This window comes from Hirundo rustica, unplaced genomic scaffold (assembly GCF_015227805.2).
Source record: "Hirundo rustica isolate bHirRus1 unplaced genomic scaffold, bHirRus1.pri.v3 scaffold_61_arrow_ctg1_1, whole genome shotgun sequence".
NCBI lineage: Eukaryota > Metazoa > Chordata > Aves > Passeriformes > Hirundinidae > Hirundo > Hirundo rustica.
Genome location: NW_026690661.1, coordinates 283 through 14,406, shown reverse-complemented (window position 1 = coordinate 14,406; position 14,124 = coordinate 283). Strand labels below are relative to the sequence as shown.

The 14,124-nt window shown below is 55.6% G+C and overlaps 2 protein-coding genes across 6 annotated transcripts; both read right to left on the bottom strand.

Annotated features, from left to right (window-relative positions):
• Positions 1-1,948: 1,948 nt before the first annotated feature.
• Positions 1,949-8,861, bottom strand: ETV3 (ETS variant transcription factor 3). 2 transcript variants are annotated; one of them, XM_040054252.2, is made up of 5 exons: positions 8,537-8,861; positions 7,244-7,299; positions 6,142-6,379; positions 4,955-5,070; positions 1,949-3,147 (listed from the first exon to the last, which is right to left on the bottom strand). In XM_040054252.2, the coding sequence occupies exons 2-5, from the start codon at positions 7,287-7,289 to the stop codon at positions 2,087-2,089; spliced, it is 1,461 nt and encodes a 486-aa protein (XP_039910186.1). In that variant the 5' UTR covers positions 7,290-7,299; positions 8,537-8,861; the 3' UTR covers positions 1,949-2,086. The 2 variants fall into 2 exon arrangements, with proteins under 2 accessions (XP_039910186.1, XP_039910185.1); XM_040054251.2 differs by lacking the exon at positions 8,537-8,861 and adding an exon at positions 8,115-8,174.
• A 778-nt stretch (positions 8,862-9,639) lies between these two features.
• LOC120748168 (T-lymphocyte surface antigen Ly-9-like) lies at positions 9,640-13,652 on the bottom strand. Of its 4 annotated transcripts, XM_058419126.1 has the most exons (7): positions 12,882-13,652; positions 12,409-12,850; positions 11,679-11,975; positions 11,223-11,342; positions 10,788-10,879; positions 10,175-10,317; positions 9,722-9,857 (listed from the first exon to the last, which is right to left on the bottom strand). In XM_058419126.1, the coding sequence occupies exons 1-6, from the start codon at positions 13,170-13,172 to the stop codon at positions 10,183-10,185; spliced, it is 1,377 nt and encodes a 458-aa protein (XP_058275109.1). In that variant the 5' UTR covers positions 13,173-13,652; the 3' UTR covers positions 9,722-9,857; positions 10,175-10,182. The 4 variants fall into 4 exon arrangements, with proteins under 4 accessions (XP_058275110.1, XP_058275109.1, XP_058275111.1 ...); XM_058419127.1 differs by lacking the exon at positions 10,175-10,317 and having other exon boundaries at positions 9,640-9,857; XM_058419128.1 differs by lacking the exon at positions 11,223-11,342.
• Positions 13,653-14,124: the final 472 nt, after the last annotated feature.

The window sequence follows — 14,124 nt, the reverse complement described above, 5'->3', positions numbered from 1 at the left end:
GGAAAAACGGGATCACGCTCCAGGGAAAATTCATCCAGGAGAGAATTCCAACCATTCCCAACTTCCCGAGGGTTTTTTTTAAATTATTATTATCAAATAGTTTGGCACGTTGGAATTTTCAGATTTTTTCCTTGAAACTTTCGATTTTTTCTTCCGTGAAATTTGGAGACTTTTGATTTATTTTTTCCTTTAGTTCCGTTTTGGGTTGGTTTTGGTGTTTTTTTTTAAGCGTTATCCTTCTCTTCTTCCTGCTTTTTTTTTTCCATTTTCCTCCTCCCAGGCTCCGTTGGGAAATCTGGAATTCCCGAGAGGCGCCGGATCCGTCGTCCTGAGTCCGGAATTCCCTGAACTCTCCCAAGGTTTTTTTATTTATTTTCCTTTTTCCTCTTTTTTTGTTTTTTGCAGTGCAATGGCTGTGAAAAAAACCCAGCATTCCCACCCTTCCCAAAAAACCCCCAAGCCCAGAAAATCCTCTTTAAAGCCACAAAAATTCCAACTTATTTTTTCCATGGGATTTTCGCCTCGAATCCAAAGGATTTGGGGGTTGGGGAGGGGAGAAAAATCCGGGATTTTCTCCCCCCACCACCTTTTTCTTTTTTCCCCGACAGTTCCGGCACTTGGATTTGGGATCGGCGACGGGAATTTCGGGAAAGGCCTCCTCGTGTAATTCCTGAGTTCATCCTTGCGCCCTCTCCGGGGTTTTTTGTGGTTTTTTTCTTTTGTTTTATTTGGGATAATCCAGGGGTTTTTCCACCCCAAATTCTTCTGAAGCTCCACATTCCAAGAATCCCGAACCCGGCCGGGTTGGGAATTTGGGGAATCGCTCCCGGTTCTTGTTGCAGCAGGGAATTTTTTCTCCTCCCCCCCCACCAACACAGAATTCCCAACATTTGTGCTACGAGAGCGAATCCTTGGGGAATTTTCCGGCTCCATCCCTGCGCTTTCCGAGGGTTCATCCCACTGGGAGTGCCATCCAGAGCCCACGGAATTCTGTGGGGGGAAAACCGGGATTTCCCCTTCCCCCCGCGGAAAAAACGGGAAGGATCCACAAAATCCGAGTGCTCCCGGAAAAAATTCCCAGAAAAAGTCCGAACGTGGATTTTTCTGTTGTTTCTTTTTTAAGGCATGAGTCAAACGGGGAGAAAGGAAGGGGTGGGGAGGTTCCAAAGATCTGGGAACGGCGCCGGGAATTCCGGCATTCCCGGGACTCACCGCAATCATTCCAGCGTTCCTTCCAAGCATTCCCAAAAATCCACCCACACGGATTCCGGAGCGGGAGGGGGAAAAAAATAAAAATTCCCGCTCCGGGCACAAAACCAAAACGAAAATAAAAACAAAAAAACCCCAACATTTTTAATGCGTCAGGATTAAAGGCATCTGGTTAATTTTGTGTTATTCCCATTCCCTGAAAAAGTTTGGAGAGTTTTGCTCATGGCTTCTGCGAGAGGAAAAAAATCGGGAAAAGGGGGAATTTTCTTTCTTCCCGGAAATCCGCCGGGAATGACGCAGCCTCCTCCATCCCGAATTTTCCAGATCTTCCTGAATCCTTTTCTTTTCCCCCACCCTGCTCCGTGGACAGTGCAAAATTCCCGATGCAAAATTCCCAAGCTCCTCCTTTTCCCAAAAAAAACCCCAAACAATAAATCCAGCTCCTGGATGGCCGGGAAAACCTCACATCCGTACAAAAAAAAAATCCCAAAAAACCGCACCCCCCTCCCCCCCCCCCGGATCTGGAGATTCCCAGTGGCCCAAAAACCCCGGGAACAGCCCCGGGGCTGCGCCTGGAATTCCTCCATCCCAGTCCTGAAGCTTGAAGCCGGGCTTTTCCCGGGAAAACCAAGAGGGAATTCCGGCGTCTTCACCTGCAAATCAACAACAAAAACAACACAAAATCCCCCCAAATCCCCACCCGTCCCTCCCTTTTCCCACCCCCAAAAATTCCCTAAAAATTCCCAAATCTACTCCGCCCCCCTCCCCGCCCTGATCCCAAACTGCTCTGCAACCTTGCTACATAAATACACGGATTTTTTTTCTTTTTTTTCCGGGTGTTTTCCAAGGTTTTTTTTTGTTTGTTTTCCAGCCGGGATTAGGTGTCGGAGGCGGCAGCCACAGCTTTGGGGAGGTGCCAGATCCCATTCTGCCGGGAATCCTCGGGAATTTCCTGCCGGGAATCTCCGTTCCAGCGGCGCTTCAGCCGCAGCTTGGGGGGCATCAGGGCGTCCTCCCTCTTCTCCTGATTCCCCGCGTCTCCAGAGGAATCCCGGGACGGCTTCTCCGCGTTTTCCTCTCCGGAAGATCCAGGATGAGTGGGGATCGGGATCCACGCCGCCGGGGGAGCCGCCGGCCGGGCGAAAACCGGGATCTTCTCCTCTTCCTCCCGCTCCTCCTCCTCCTCCTCGCCGCGGCGCTCCTCGGCCTTCCCGTCGCGCTCCTTCTCGGCGGCCGGCTCCACCTTCACCCGCGCCGGGCTCTCCAGCCGCTCGCGGTTCTTGCGCCCGGCGGGCGGCGGCTGCAGCTTGATGGGGAAGGGCGGCTGCTCCTCCAGCGGCACCGGGCACTGCAGCGGCGGCACCACCAGCGGGTAGCGAGGGAACGTCCGCGGGCTCAGGTGGTAGTTGAACACGGAGCAGGCCTGCGAGTGCAGGTAGTGCTTCATCTCCTCGGGGTTGAAGGAGAAGCAGCTGCTCCCGGCGAACGGGCTCAGCCCCGGCGAGGGGCTGTAGGAGAAGAGCGTCGGCGTCAGGGACAGCGCCGGGGAAATGGGAACGTTCAGCACCCCGGGGCGCCCCGGCAGCGGCGACACGGCGAAGGGGCTGTGGGGGTGATCCGGGAAAATGCCCGGCCTGGAGAAGAGCGGGAGCACCACGTCGGGCTTGCGCTTCGGCCCCGCGGCGGCGGCGGCGCTGGCAGAGGGGTGGGACGGGGCCAGCAGCTCCCGGCGCCAGTCCGAGGCGTTTTCCTCCAGCTCGGCCGATTCCGGCTTCCTGTCGGCGTCTCCCAGGGGCTCGGGGTGCGCCTGGAGCAGGGAGCCCGGCGGGAAGCGCGCCCCGGGCTGCGAATCCTCGCTGGGAGAGTGCGGATCCAGGGCGGGGAAGTGGAACCGCGAGGAGGCCGTGGGCACGGGCGGAGCGCTCTGAGGAACCACGCCTGGAACCGGGAAAACGGGGAAAAACGGGAAAAGAGTCAGGGAACGGCGCTGGGGGGAACGGCGGGATGCAGGGATTGGGGGGCTGGAGATGGGAGATTGGGGAGCTGGTTAAAATTCACGGGGATAGCTTGGGTATCCATGGAAACATCTCCAATGTCCATGGAAACGTCTCCTCTGAGGGGGGATCTCATCAATCCATGGGAATGGCTCAAATATCCATGGAAATGTCTCAAATACCCAATATCGCTCATCTGAGGGGGCACTTCATCAATTCATGGGAATACCTCCAACATTCATGGGAACATCTCCAACATTCATGGGAATCTCTCATCTGAGGGGGGATCTCATCAATTCATGGAAATATCTCAAATATCCACCCAAATTCAGCTTCCAGGGGAAAGCCTGGAAACAGCAGGGAAAATAGGGATGGAAGAAGAAGAAACATGTTCTGTGTGGGGAAAAAAAGGGATTTTTCCAGGCTGGAGCCGTCTCCAGAGCCACCTCCCCTCCCTGAGGGAATCCCAGCACGGATTTGTTTTTTCCAAGGTTTCTATTGTGAAGGCCAAGAAACGAGGGGAAAATTCCTGGTGGTGTTTGTGCCTCCCTCACCTGTGTGGGCCCTGCTGGGGGTTTATTTATTTTTTTTTTTAATTGGGAGAAGGGAATGTTTTTTCCAAGCCAAGGAACGGGGGTGGGAAGATGTGTCTGGAGCTGTAAATCTGTAATTAACCGGGAGCAAACGAGTCCGGGCAGTTCCCACCTCCCTTTCCCTGCTCCCTCCTGCCCCTGGGGCACTTGGAAAAAAAACAAATTAAAAAAAAATAAAAAATCTGGGAGAATTTGGAATGCTCCTGGTTAATCCCAACTCTTCTCACGGAATTTTTTTGTGGAAATAGGAGAATATTCCCCAAAATGGCTCCATAGGCTCCGGAAAAAGAGCCAGGGAGAGCTGGAAGTTAAATAAGAGAGGCTTTTTTCCCCCCAAAAAGCTCAAATTCAGGATTTTCAGCCAGCCAGGAGAGCTTGAGGATTCCCAGGATTGCCCAAGGGTCACACTGGAATTTTTGGGATGTCCTGTGCAGGGCCTGGGGTTGGAATTCTCCCCTCCAGCTTGGGATATTCCACAATTTCTGCTCTAATCACCAGGAAAACTCAGCAGATCGGGAAGTTCCCGACTGCCTTTTCCAGCCCATTCCTCAGCAGCACCTTCCAAACCCTTCTGCAGGTGGTTTGATCCCTTCAAACAGGCAGGAAAAGGCGGAATTCCAAAGGGGAAAAGGCAGAATTCCTTGGAAAGACCCTTTTCCCAAGAAACCGTTGCTGAATCTGGGATAAACCTGACCAAAAAAAGGGACATTTATACTCCATTCCCAAACTCCTCCTCATTATCCTGCCTCCTTCGGGGCAAAATCTGCGGGTCTTAGCCATAATCCAAGGAATTCCTGTTTTCCTCTGGGAACGCTGCGATCCCCATGGAATTCCTCACAACGCCAGGGTAGAAATGGGTTAAAAAACAAATTTTCCCTTGAAAAGGAGCTGGTAAAGGAGCAAAAATTCCATTATTTTTCCTTTCCCCTTAAAAGGCCCCCATAAACTCACCTGATCCGCTCCGGGATTGCATCCCAAGGCTGATCCTCTTATCCCACAGTCCCAACAATCCCCAGGGAAAGATAAACCCGGGTCCCACACCCCCCACAGCAGCTGGCAGTCGCTCCCAGTCTGGGTTTTCATTTGCCCAGGCTGGCTGTGGGTTCGGTTTTTTAGGGTTTTTTCCCCAAATCCCGACCCAGAATTCCCGGGGCTCACCGTTGGGCCGGATGTTGATGAAGGGATAGTTGGGCATCACCAGTTTGTTGAAGTTGAATTTGTAGGTGAACCTTTTGCCCTTGGTCTTGTGCAGGATCCTCTTGTTGTAGTAATACCTGGGAAATTTTTTTTAAAAAAAGGGGAAAAATGGATCAAAGCACTGAAAAAAATCCAGAATTCCTGAGGGAATCCTGAGGGATTCCTTCCTAATTTCCTTTCTAAGCTGACATGTAGAATCCTGGAATGGTTGGGGTTGGAATGGAGGTTGAAGCTCCTTAAAAATCCAGAATTCATTGTATATTTTACACATTGTATAATTTTATGCATACTATATATATAATAGATATTCTATATATTACATGTGTGGAATATATATGTGCGCGTATATATATACATATAATTATACTACTATAGGTCCATCATCATTTAAATTTTATAAAATTTAAACTTACCAAAGCTTAAAAAAGCAAGTCAAACCTAACAGGGCCTGAGCCCAACGGGACTCAGAACAACGCCATTTAAACAGATTAACGTCCAAACTTAAACTGAGCTATACAGAAAATCATTTCAATATTAGGGTTATTCAGTTATTAAAATATTTAATATCTTGATTTTTAACATTAACATTCACGTGAGCTCTCGGCACATCGACGTTCCCTTCACACATCACCTCGGTGCCACCTGAGCTTGTCGTAGTTCATCTGGGGTTTGTGTTTCTGATAAAACTTACCAACACTTAAAACATAAAACCTAACAGAGCCTGGGCTTAGCGGAACTTAGGATAATGCAGCTCAAACCGTTTAATACCTGAAATTAAACTGAAATAATTAAAACTATGCAGAGGTTAACGTGAGCTCTGTTCACACCAACACTCCCCTCACACATCACCTCGGTGCCACCGAGCTTGTTGTAGTTCACCTGGGGTTTGTGTTTCTGATAGAACTCACCAACACTTAAAGGTAAAACCTGACAGAGCCTGGGCTTAGCGGAACTTAGGATAACGTTTAATACCCGAACTTAAACTGCACTGACTGAACTATGCAGAGGTTAACGTGAACGCTTGGCACATCAACATTCCCCTCACACATCACCCCGGTGCCCACCTGAGCTTGTCGTAGTTCACCTGGGGTTTGTGTTTCTGATAGAACTCACCAACGCTTAAAGGTAAAACCTCGAGCCTTGCCCACCTGAGCGCGCGGCTGAGCTTGTCGTAGTTCATCTGGGGCTTGCACTTGCGCCGCCCCCACAGCCGCGCCACCTCGTCGGGGTCCTTGATGACGAACTCGCCGTACTCGCCCTGCTGCCAGGCGATGACGTGCCGGAACTCCTCCTTCTGCAGCAGCTCCAGGATGAAGTGCCACAGCTGGATCTGCCGCGAGCCCGGGCTGGACTCCGTCTTGTACGCCCACTCCGGGAAATGGTAGCCTTGGGGTGGGGAAAACGGGGAGAAACGGGGGAAATGTTATTTAGGGAATGATGGGAGATCGGTTAATTCTGCTAAAAAAAAAAAATCCACGTGGGAGTGGGGACATCCAGATTTCCTATCCAGCTGACTCCTTTCAAACCCACTTTCCCTGGAAATTCCACCCAAAGAAACCCCAAAAACCACCAAAATCCACAAAAACCCCGGCTCGAATGGAGCCCCGGTGGGATTTGGGAATTGCTCCTCCTGCAGCAGCTCAAGGATGAAATGCCACAGCTGGATCTGGAGCCTGGGCTGGACCCTGTCCTGTGCGCCTCGGGGTGGGGAAAATGGGGAAAAACTGGAAAAAAATGAGAAAAATGGGGAATGTTATCCAAGGAAGTCCAGGTTTCCCATCCAGCTCCTCATTTCTGACTCCTTTCAGCCCCATTTTCCTTGGAAAATCCACCCAAAAAGCACAAAAACCCACTCAAAACTACCAAAAATTGGTAAAACTTGGCTGGAATTCCCTTCAATATTCCATTCAAAATTCCAGGGATGGAATTCAGGGGAAAAAAAAAATTAAAAATTCTTAGTTTGGGGTAGGTTTTTTTTTGAGGGGGGAAAACTCCCCTCTTTTTTCACAGTGCCACCCACATTCCTGCCAGGACACAAAATCCCAGGAGGGAATAATCCCAAATCCACCCCAAATCCACCTCCAGGAAGGGAGGAAGAATCTGAATTTTAAACCCAGCACCTCCACCCTCGTTTTTTCCCCACCACAGACTGGAAAATTTGGGAGAGGTGGGATGAATATTCCCAGAAAAATATTTTTATCCTGGAAAAACACTAAAGAACCCTTGGAAAAAGGCTCTGGAATTCCTCACCCCCTCCTCCTTCCGGCTTATCCACGATGCTGCAGCCGGCTTTCATTTTCTCCCTCCTGTGGGATGGAGAGGGGAAAACTGGGGTCAGGAGCCATTCCTGGGATTTTGGGGGGAAAAGAGGGGGAAAAAGAGAAAAAAAAGGGGGAAAGAAAGGGGGGGAAGAAAGAGGGGGGGGGGAGAAAAGGAAATTTCCCTGCCTGGGATTCCAGGAAGGAGACAAAACAAACCCTGCTCAGTTCCCAGACGGGTTCAGCTGCCAAAATCCACAGCTGGGAGCTCGCCCAGATGTGCCAGGGAAGGAGGGGAGAGAAAAATGAGGAAAAAGGGGGGAAAAGTGGGAAGAAAAGGGGGGGCGGGGGGAAGGGAAAAAATGGGGGAGAAGGGAGGGAAAAGGGGGAAGAAGAGGGCGAAATTTCCCTGCCTGGAATTCCGGGCCTGGAATTCACATCAGACCCCCGGCAGCGCTTGGAGACCCCCGGGAAGAATCGGAGACCCCCGGAACGAACCGGAGACCCCCGGCACCGCCCGCACACCCCCGGTACCGCCCGCAGCCCCCGGCAGCGCCCGCCCCCCGCACGGCTCCATCCCCGCTCCCTGCCCCGGCCCGTCCCGGTTCCCCCGCGGGCCCCGGAGAAGCTTCAAAGGCCCCAAATGGCCGCCGGGAGGGGCCGGGAGGCGCCGAGGCGGCGGCGGCGGGGCCGGGGCCGTGCCTGGCTCCGTCCCCGTCTCCGTTACAGCCGCACCGAGCCTGCCCCGGCCTGCCCGGCCCGGCCCCGCCGCCGGGACCGCCCCAGCCCCGGGCGGTGCCGCTCCCGCAGCCCGAGACACCCCCGGAGCCGCCGCCAGCCGGGGCCTCCCACGCTGCCCGCACCGGGAACGGCAGCGCCGGGCGGGGGCGGGGGGTGTTCGGTCTGTGGGCGCCGTCCGTCCCCTCCCGGTAACGGAGAGAGGGGGCCGGGGTTTGTTCCGCCCCCGGTAAGCGCGGGGGGGCCGCGCAGCCCCCGCCCAGCCCTACTGGGATCCGCCTCCTCGGCGGCTCCGTGTTTATCCAGCGCCCCCCTCCCCTCCCTCCCTCCCCCCGGTAACCGCGCCCCCCACCCCGCCCAACGGGGGCTCCGCCTGCGCCCCCCCCCCCCCCCCCCCGGCCGGAGCGCACCGAGAGCCCCCGAGCCCCCTTGCCACGGGGGTTCTCCTTTATCCTAAACCCCTCCGGTCACTCCCGGTAATTCCACACGCACACCCCCCCCCCCCCAAATACCCAAAATCGCCCCCCGCGATCCCCCCGGGCCTCACCTGCGGGGGCGGCGCGGGCCGGAGCAGCGAGGCGGGTTCCGGGAGAAGGAGGAGGAGGCCGGGAAGGGAGGGGGGAACGGGCCAGGAGGCGGGGGTTGTGTTCGTGAGGGGAGGGGGGGGCGGATCGTTCCCGGTCCTGCGGGGCGGGGGGAGAGGAGGGAGGGGAGGGGGGTGTTCGCTTCTCGTCGCGGCGCCGCTTTGTCGCGTTGGTGCTGGCGGTGCCGCCGCTTCTTCTCCTTCTCCTTCTTCTTCCTCTTCTTCTTCTTCTCCTCCTCCTCCCGGTGCCTCCCCCGCGCCGCCGCCGCCGCCGCCGCCGGAACCGGAACCGCCGCCGCCGCCCACGCGCTTCCGGGCAGCGCGCGCCCACGCGCTTCCGCTTCCGGTCCCGGGAGGGGAGGGGGCGGCGGGAGCGCGCGCGCGGGAAATGCCCCCTCCCCTCAGAAACACGGCCCGGTAAAACGGAGCGAAAACGGAGCGAGATGGGCTGAAATGGGGCTAAAATAGAGCCAAAACAGAGCCAAAGCTGCCCGAGAAACAGAACAGAGGCGGAGCCAAAGCCAGCGACGAAACAGGCCCGAAAACAGACTCAAAGCAGGCCCAAAACAGCCCCGAAACAGCGTTCGAAAACCTAAACCAGACCCAAACAGCCCCAAAACAGCTCCAAAGCGGAGCCAAAGCCAGGGCCAAAACAGACTCAAAACAGCCCTAAAATAGAACCAAACCCAGGGCCAAAACAGGCCCAAAATACCCCCCAAACCGGCCGGAAAGAGCCCTAAAACCCGCTCCCAAACGGCCCCCAAACCGGCCCCAACACCCCAAATTCCCCCAAAACACCTCAAAACAGCCACAAACGTCACCAACATTTATTTACAGGCGGGGAGGGGGGGGTGCTGGACATACCCCTCTCTGTCACGACAGCGCAACGCAGGCGACAGAGGGGCCGGGGAGGAGCTCTCCATGGTGTCGGTGAAATACCGAAATTTCCCCCATTCCGGAGAGTCCCAAAACATGCGGGGAACCCCCCGGGAACCCCAAAATCCCCCCGAGACCCCAAAAACCCCGGGGACCCCCAAATCCCCCAGGACCCCCAAATCCCACCCCCACCAGCTCAGATCGGGATTCCCCTCCCCAGAACAGTCTCAGGCAGGGAATTGGGGTGAAACCCGCGGATTTTGGGGCGGAGAAGGGGGAAATCCATCCGGTTGTGGGGTCAGGGGGCTCCTGCGGTGCCCGGAGCCGGACTTGGGGCGCTGGATTTGGGGTCGGGGTTTGGCACACGACGCTTCACAGCCCTTCCAGGAGGTCCCGGTGCTGCGGGGCCCTGCGGGGACAGTGCCCGGTTTTGTGGGGTCCCCAAAAAGGGAGGAGACCCCAGGACCCGTCCCATTTATAGGGGCAGTCCCCTCCCCGACCCTTGAAGCCCCGCTCTTTTGGGGTCTCCCCGAATGTCCCTTTTTGTGCATACCCCAACCCTTAAAGTCCCGCTTTTTTGGGGGTCTGGGGCGTCCCCACAAAATTCCCCCAACCCTTTATCCCCGGCTCTTTTGGGGTACCCAAAATGTCCCTTTCTGGGGACAGCCCCTCCCCAAAGCACCCTTTAACCCTTTAACCCCCGGGGTTTTGGGGTCCCCCCCTCACCTGCGGCCCTATGTCACCTCCTCGGCCGTGTCCTCCGGGGGTCTCTGGCCCTGCTCGTCGCCCCCCGGGGAGGATTTTGGGGCCGGGGTCTCAGGTTTTTGGGGTTCGCTGGGTTCCTGGGGGGCCTCGGCGGGGCTGGGACCCTGCAGGGCCAAATTTGGGGGGATTCTCGTGGTTTTCCAGGATTTCTGAGGTTTTGGGGATTCCCGCGGTTTTTGGGGACTCCGGAGGTGTTCTGGGATTCTCACAGTTTTGGGGATTCCTGCAGTTTTTGGGGATCCTCCTGGTTTTTGGGGATTCCTCATAGTTCTTTGGGATTCCCCATGTGTTGTGGGGGGATTTTTTTGTGCTTTTTTGTTTGGTTGGTTGGTTGGTTTGTTTTGTTTTTTTAATTCCCCACATTTTGGGGGAGATTCCCTGGGGGTTTTTTTGGGATTCCCGTAGTTTTTGGGGGGGGATTTCCCGCAGGTTTTTTGGGATTCCTGTGGGGGTTTTGGGATTCCCTGGGTTTTTGGTTTTATTTTTGGGGGGGACGGGGGGGATTCCCCAGGGTTTTTTGGGGAGATTCCCCGTGTTTTTTGGGGGGATTCCCCGGGGTTTTGGGGTCCCCGACCTGGTCGTTGCCCTCGGGGGGGCTCCTGCAGACGATGTCGCTGTACTGCGCTTCCCCGGGGCTCTCCTCGGCCGGCGCCGCGGGCGTGGCGGCTGCGGGAAAAACGGGAAAAAACGGGGAAACGTGAAAAAAAACCAAAAACAACAACACCCAGGGAAAAGTGGGGAAAAACAGGGAAAATGGGAGACGGGAAAACGGGAAAGCAAAGCAGGAAAATGGGAAAGCAGGAAAATGGGAAAGCAGGAAAATGGGAAAGCAGGAAGGCCGGAAGGCAGAGCAGGGAGAGCAGAGCAGAGCAGGGCACAGCAGGGCACAGCAGAGCAGGGCACAGCAGAGCAGGGCACAGCAGGGCACACCAGAGCAGAGCAGGGCACAGCAGAGCAGAGCAGCGCACAGCAGAGCAGCGCAGCCCCTCGGGCATCGGCCGTTCCCCACCTGCCTCCGACGCCTTCTCGCTGTTCGCCCTCCAGCACCAGAAGGCGCCGCCGAGGCTCACGGCCACCAGGATGAGCGAGAGCACCACGTAGCCCGAGGTGGAGAAGGCCGAGGGTCCCCCTGGCAGGGGACAGCCGTGCCACCCTCACCATGTCACCCTCCAGTCACTGTCCCCAACCCCCTGGAGGTGCCACCCTGAGCCGTGCCACTCTCACGGCCCTGTCACCCTCACGGTGCCACCCTGTGTCGCTGTCCCCATGCCCAGCAATGCCACCCTGTGTCACTGTCCCCTGTGTCACTGTCCCCATCCCCGGCTGTGTCCCATGTCACTGTCCCCTGTGTCGCTGTCCCCATCCCTGGCGATGCCACCCTGTGTCACTGTCCCCATGCCCAGCAGTGTCCCCCGTGTCGCTGTCCCCATGCCCAGCAGTGTCCCCCGTGTCGCTGTCCCCTCACCTCCGCCCTGGCACAGGCTCTGCAGGTCGAACAGGGCGACCTTGCGGTCCGCGGGGTTACTGACGGTGCAGGCGTAGGTGACGTTGGTGGCGGCGGGTGGCAGCGCCACGCGCAGGGTGGTGCCGTCGGGGGACAGCTGGTGGCGGGCGGTGCCCAGCTGTCCCCAGGTGAGGCTGTCGCGCTGCCAGGTGACGTTGACGGCGCCGCTGCCGCTGCCCTGGCACTGCAGGGTCAGGTTGCACCACTCCAGGGTGCTGGCCAGGAGCTGGCTGCGCGTCCGGGGGCTGGGCACCGACTCTGTCACCGAGCACAGCGCGATGCCACCGGGGCACCCGGGGGACGCCGACTCCGCTCCGTGCCTCGGTTTCCCCCACCCCAAACCCAACTTAATTAAATTAAATTTGATTAATGAAGTCAAAGAACTAATTAACGAAGCCCCGTCTCACCATAGATAAACAGGTCGAAGGATTGAGAGTCGTTTTTTCACTCCATCCTTTGCTCTGTGCCTCAGTTTCCCCACCCCAAACCCAAGTTAGTTACATGGCTTGAACTAAATTAATTAACTCAATTAACCAGTTAACGAAGCCCGTCTCACCGTAGACAGACAGGTTGAAGGACTGATTGTCCTTCTTTCATTCCATGCCTCAGTTTCCCCACCCCAAACCCAACTTAGCTGCATGAACTTAATTAATCAATTAATCAATTAACCAGTTAACGAAGCCCGTCTCACCGTAGACAGACAGGTTGAAGCTCTGGTCATCCACCAGCGCCGGCTGCATTTTGATCCTGGCCCCGAAGACGCCGCTGTCGCCGCGCTGCAGCTCGCGGATCCTCAGCGCCGTGGCGTTGAACATCTCCAGGCGCCTCCCGAAGCGATCCCGCGGGTCCGGGCGCTCGAAGCCGCCCGGCCCCACCTCGGCCACCTGGATGGTGGCACCGGAGCCACCCGAGAAGCTCCACTCGATCTCCTTCACCGTCTGGTTGGGCGGCAGCGACGGCGCCAGCAGCACGGAGCCGCCCAGGACGGCGTTCACCTGCCGGGGAGGGGCCCGGGACTGCCCGAAGAGCAGCTCTGGGACAGAAACGGCATTTGGGGACACCTGGGGACACCTGGGGACACCCTGGAGAGACCTGGGGACACCCTGGAGATATCTGGGGACACCTGGGGACACCTGGGGACACCCTGGAGAGACCTGGGGACACCTGGGGACCTCCTTGGGGTCTGCCAGCAGCACGGAGCCGCCCGGGACAGCGTTCACCTGCCGGGGAGGGGCAGGGACCGCCCGAAGAGCAGCTCTGGGACTCAAAAATGGCACCACAGGGGCTTCTGGGGACACTGGGGACATTTTGGGGACATTTCAAGATGCTTTGGGGACATTTGGAAACATTTGGTGACATTTTGGGGACATTTTGCAGACGTTTTGAGGACACCTTGGGACATGTTGGGGATGTTTTGAGGACATTCAGGGATTGTTTGGAGATGTCTGGTGCCATTTTGGGGACATTTTAGTGACGTTTGGGGACACTTTGGGGACGTTTGGTGACATTTTTTGGATGTTTGGGACAAAGCTCAGAGGGGAGGAGAAGGAGCGTCCTGGCCACGGCCCCCCTGGCTGGGATTGGAGCAGTTTCTTGGTGGCAAAAAAAGCAGGAAAAAAGCGGAAATTTTGGGGGAAAAATTGGCCAAAAAGGTCAAAGACTAAAAACCACAGGTTTAGATGTGGGGCGAACCCCAAAAAACGACAGGACAAAAATGGAAAATTTGGGGGGAAATCGGCTTTAAAAGGTGAATTAATTACAGGAGAGGGGTTTGCTCAGAAAAAGAGAAGCAAAGACAGAAGTTTTGGGGAAAAGTTGGCCAAAAAAGGTCAAAAACTAAAAACTGTGGGTTCAGATGTGGGGTGAACCCCCCAAAACAGAGGAAAAGGATGAAAAATTTGGGGAGAAAGAATCAGCCAAAAAATAAATCAGCCAAAACTACTACAGGATTCAGGTGTGGGGTGAACCCCCAAAATGAGGGGGAAATATGGAAATTTTGGGGGTAAAAATCAGCCAAAAAGGTAAAAATCTAAAAGCTAGGGGTTCAGATTTGGGGCGTGGCCCCATCTGAACTCAGGGCTCTCACCAGAACAACGCTCCAGGAGAGACTGGGTGGAATTCCCAGCCAGAATTTCCAAAACCTCATTTTCTGCCTCAAAACGCGCCTCCTGTAACAGCCCTGCGGAAAACCAAGAAGGGTTTTTTCTTTTTTTGGGTAGAATTTCAGGAAATTTGGGAGGTTGGGGTAGATTTTTTTGCAAAATTAGGACTTTTGGGTGTACAATTTCTGCAAGATTGTGGGGTTTTTTGGGTAGAATAACCGCAAAATTGGGGGGGTTGGGGGTTTTTTTGGTGGTGTGGGGTTTTTTGGGTGGTAGAATTTCCACAAAATTGGGGGGGGTTGAGG

Bases quoted from the DNA above. Each gene is read 5' to 3' on its own strand.
- LOC120748168 (XM_058419126.1), bottom strand. From the start codon at position 13,172: ATGGCACCAGACATCTCCAAACAATCCCTGAATGTCCTCAAAACATCC. The intron at 11,343-11,678 runs GTGAGGGGACAG...GTCCCCTGCCAG, and splicing joins GAGCCTGTGCCAGGGCGGAG to GGGGACCCTCGGCCTTCTCC. The intron at 10,880-11,222 runs GTGGGGAACGGC...TTTTTCCCGCAG, and splicing joins CGAGAAGGCGTCGGAGGCAG to CCGCCACGCCCGCGGCGCCG.
- ETV3 (XM_040054252.2), bottom strand. From the start codon at position 7,289: ATGAAAGCCGGCTGCAGCATCGTGGATAAGCCGGAAGGAGGAGGGG. The intron at 5,071-6,141 runs GTGGGCAAGGCT...AAAATTTCCCAG, and splicing joins AAGCTCAGCCGCGCGCTCAG to GTATTACTACAACAAGAGGA. The intron at 3,148-4,954 runs GTGAGCCCCGGG...TCCCGGTTCCAG, and splicing joins CATCAACATCCGGCCCAACG to GCGTGGTTCCTCAGAGCGCT.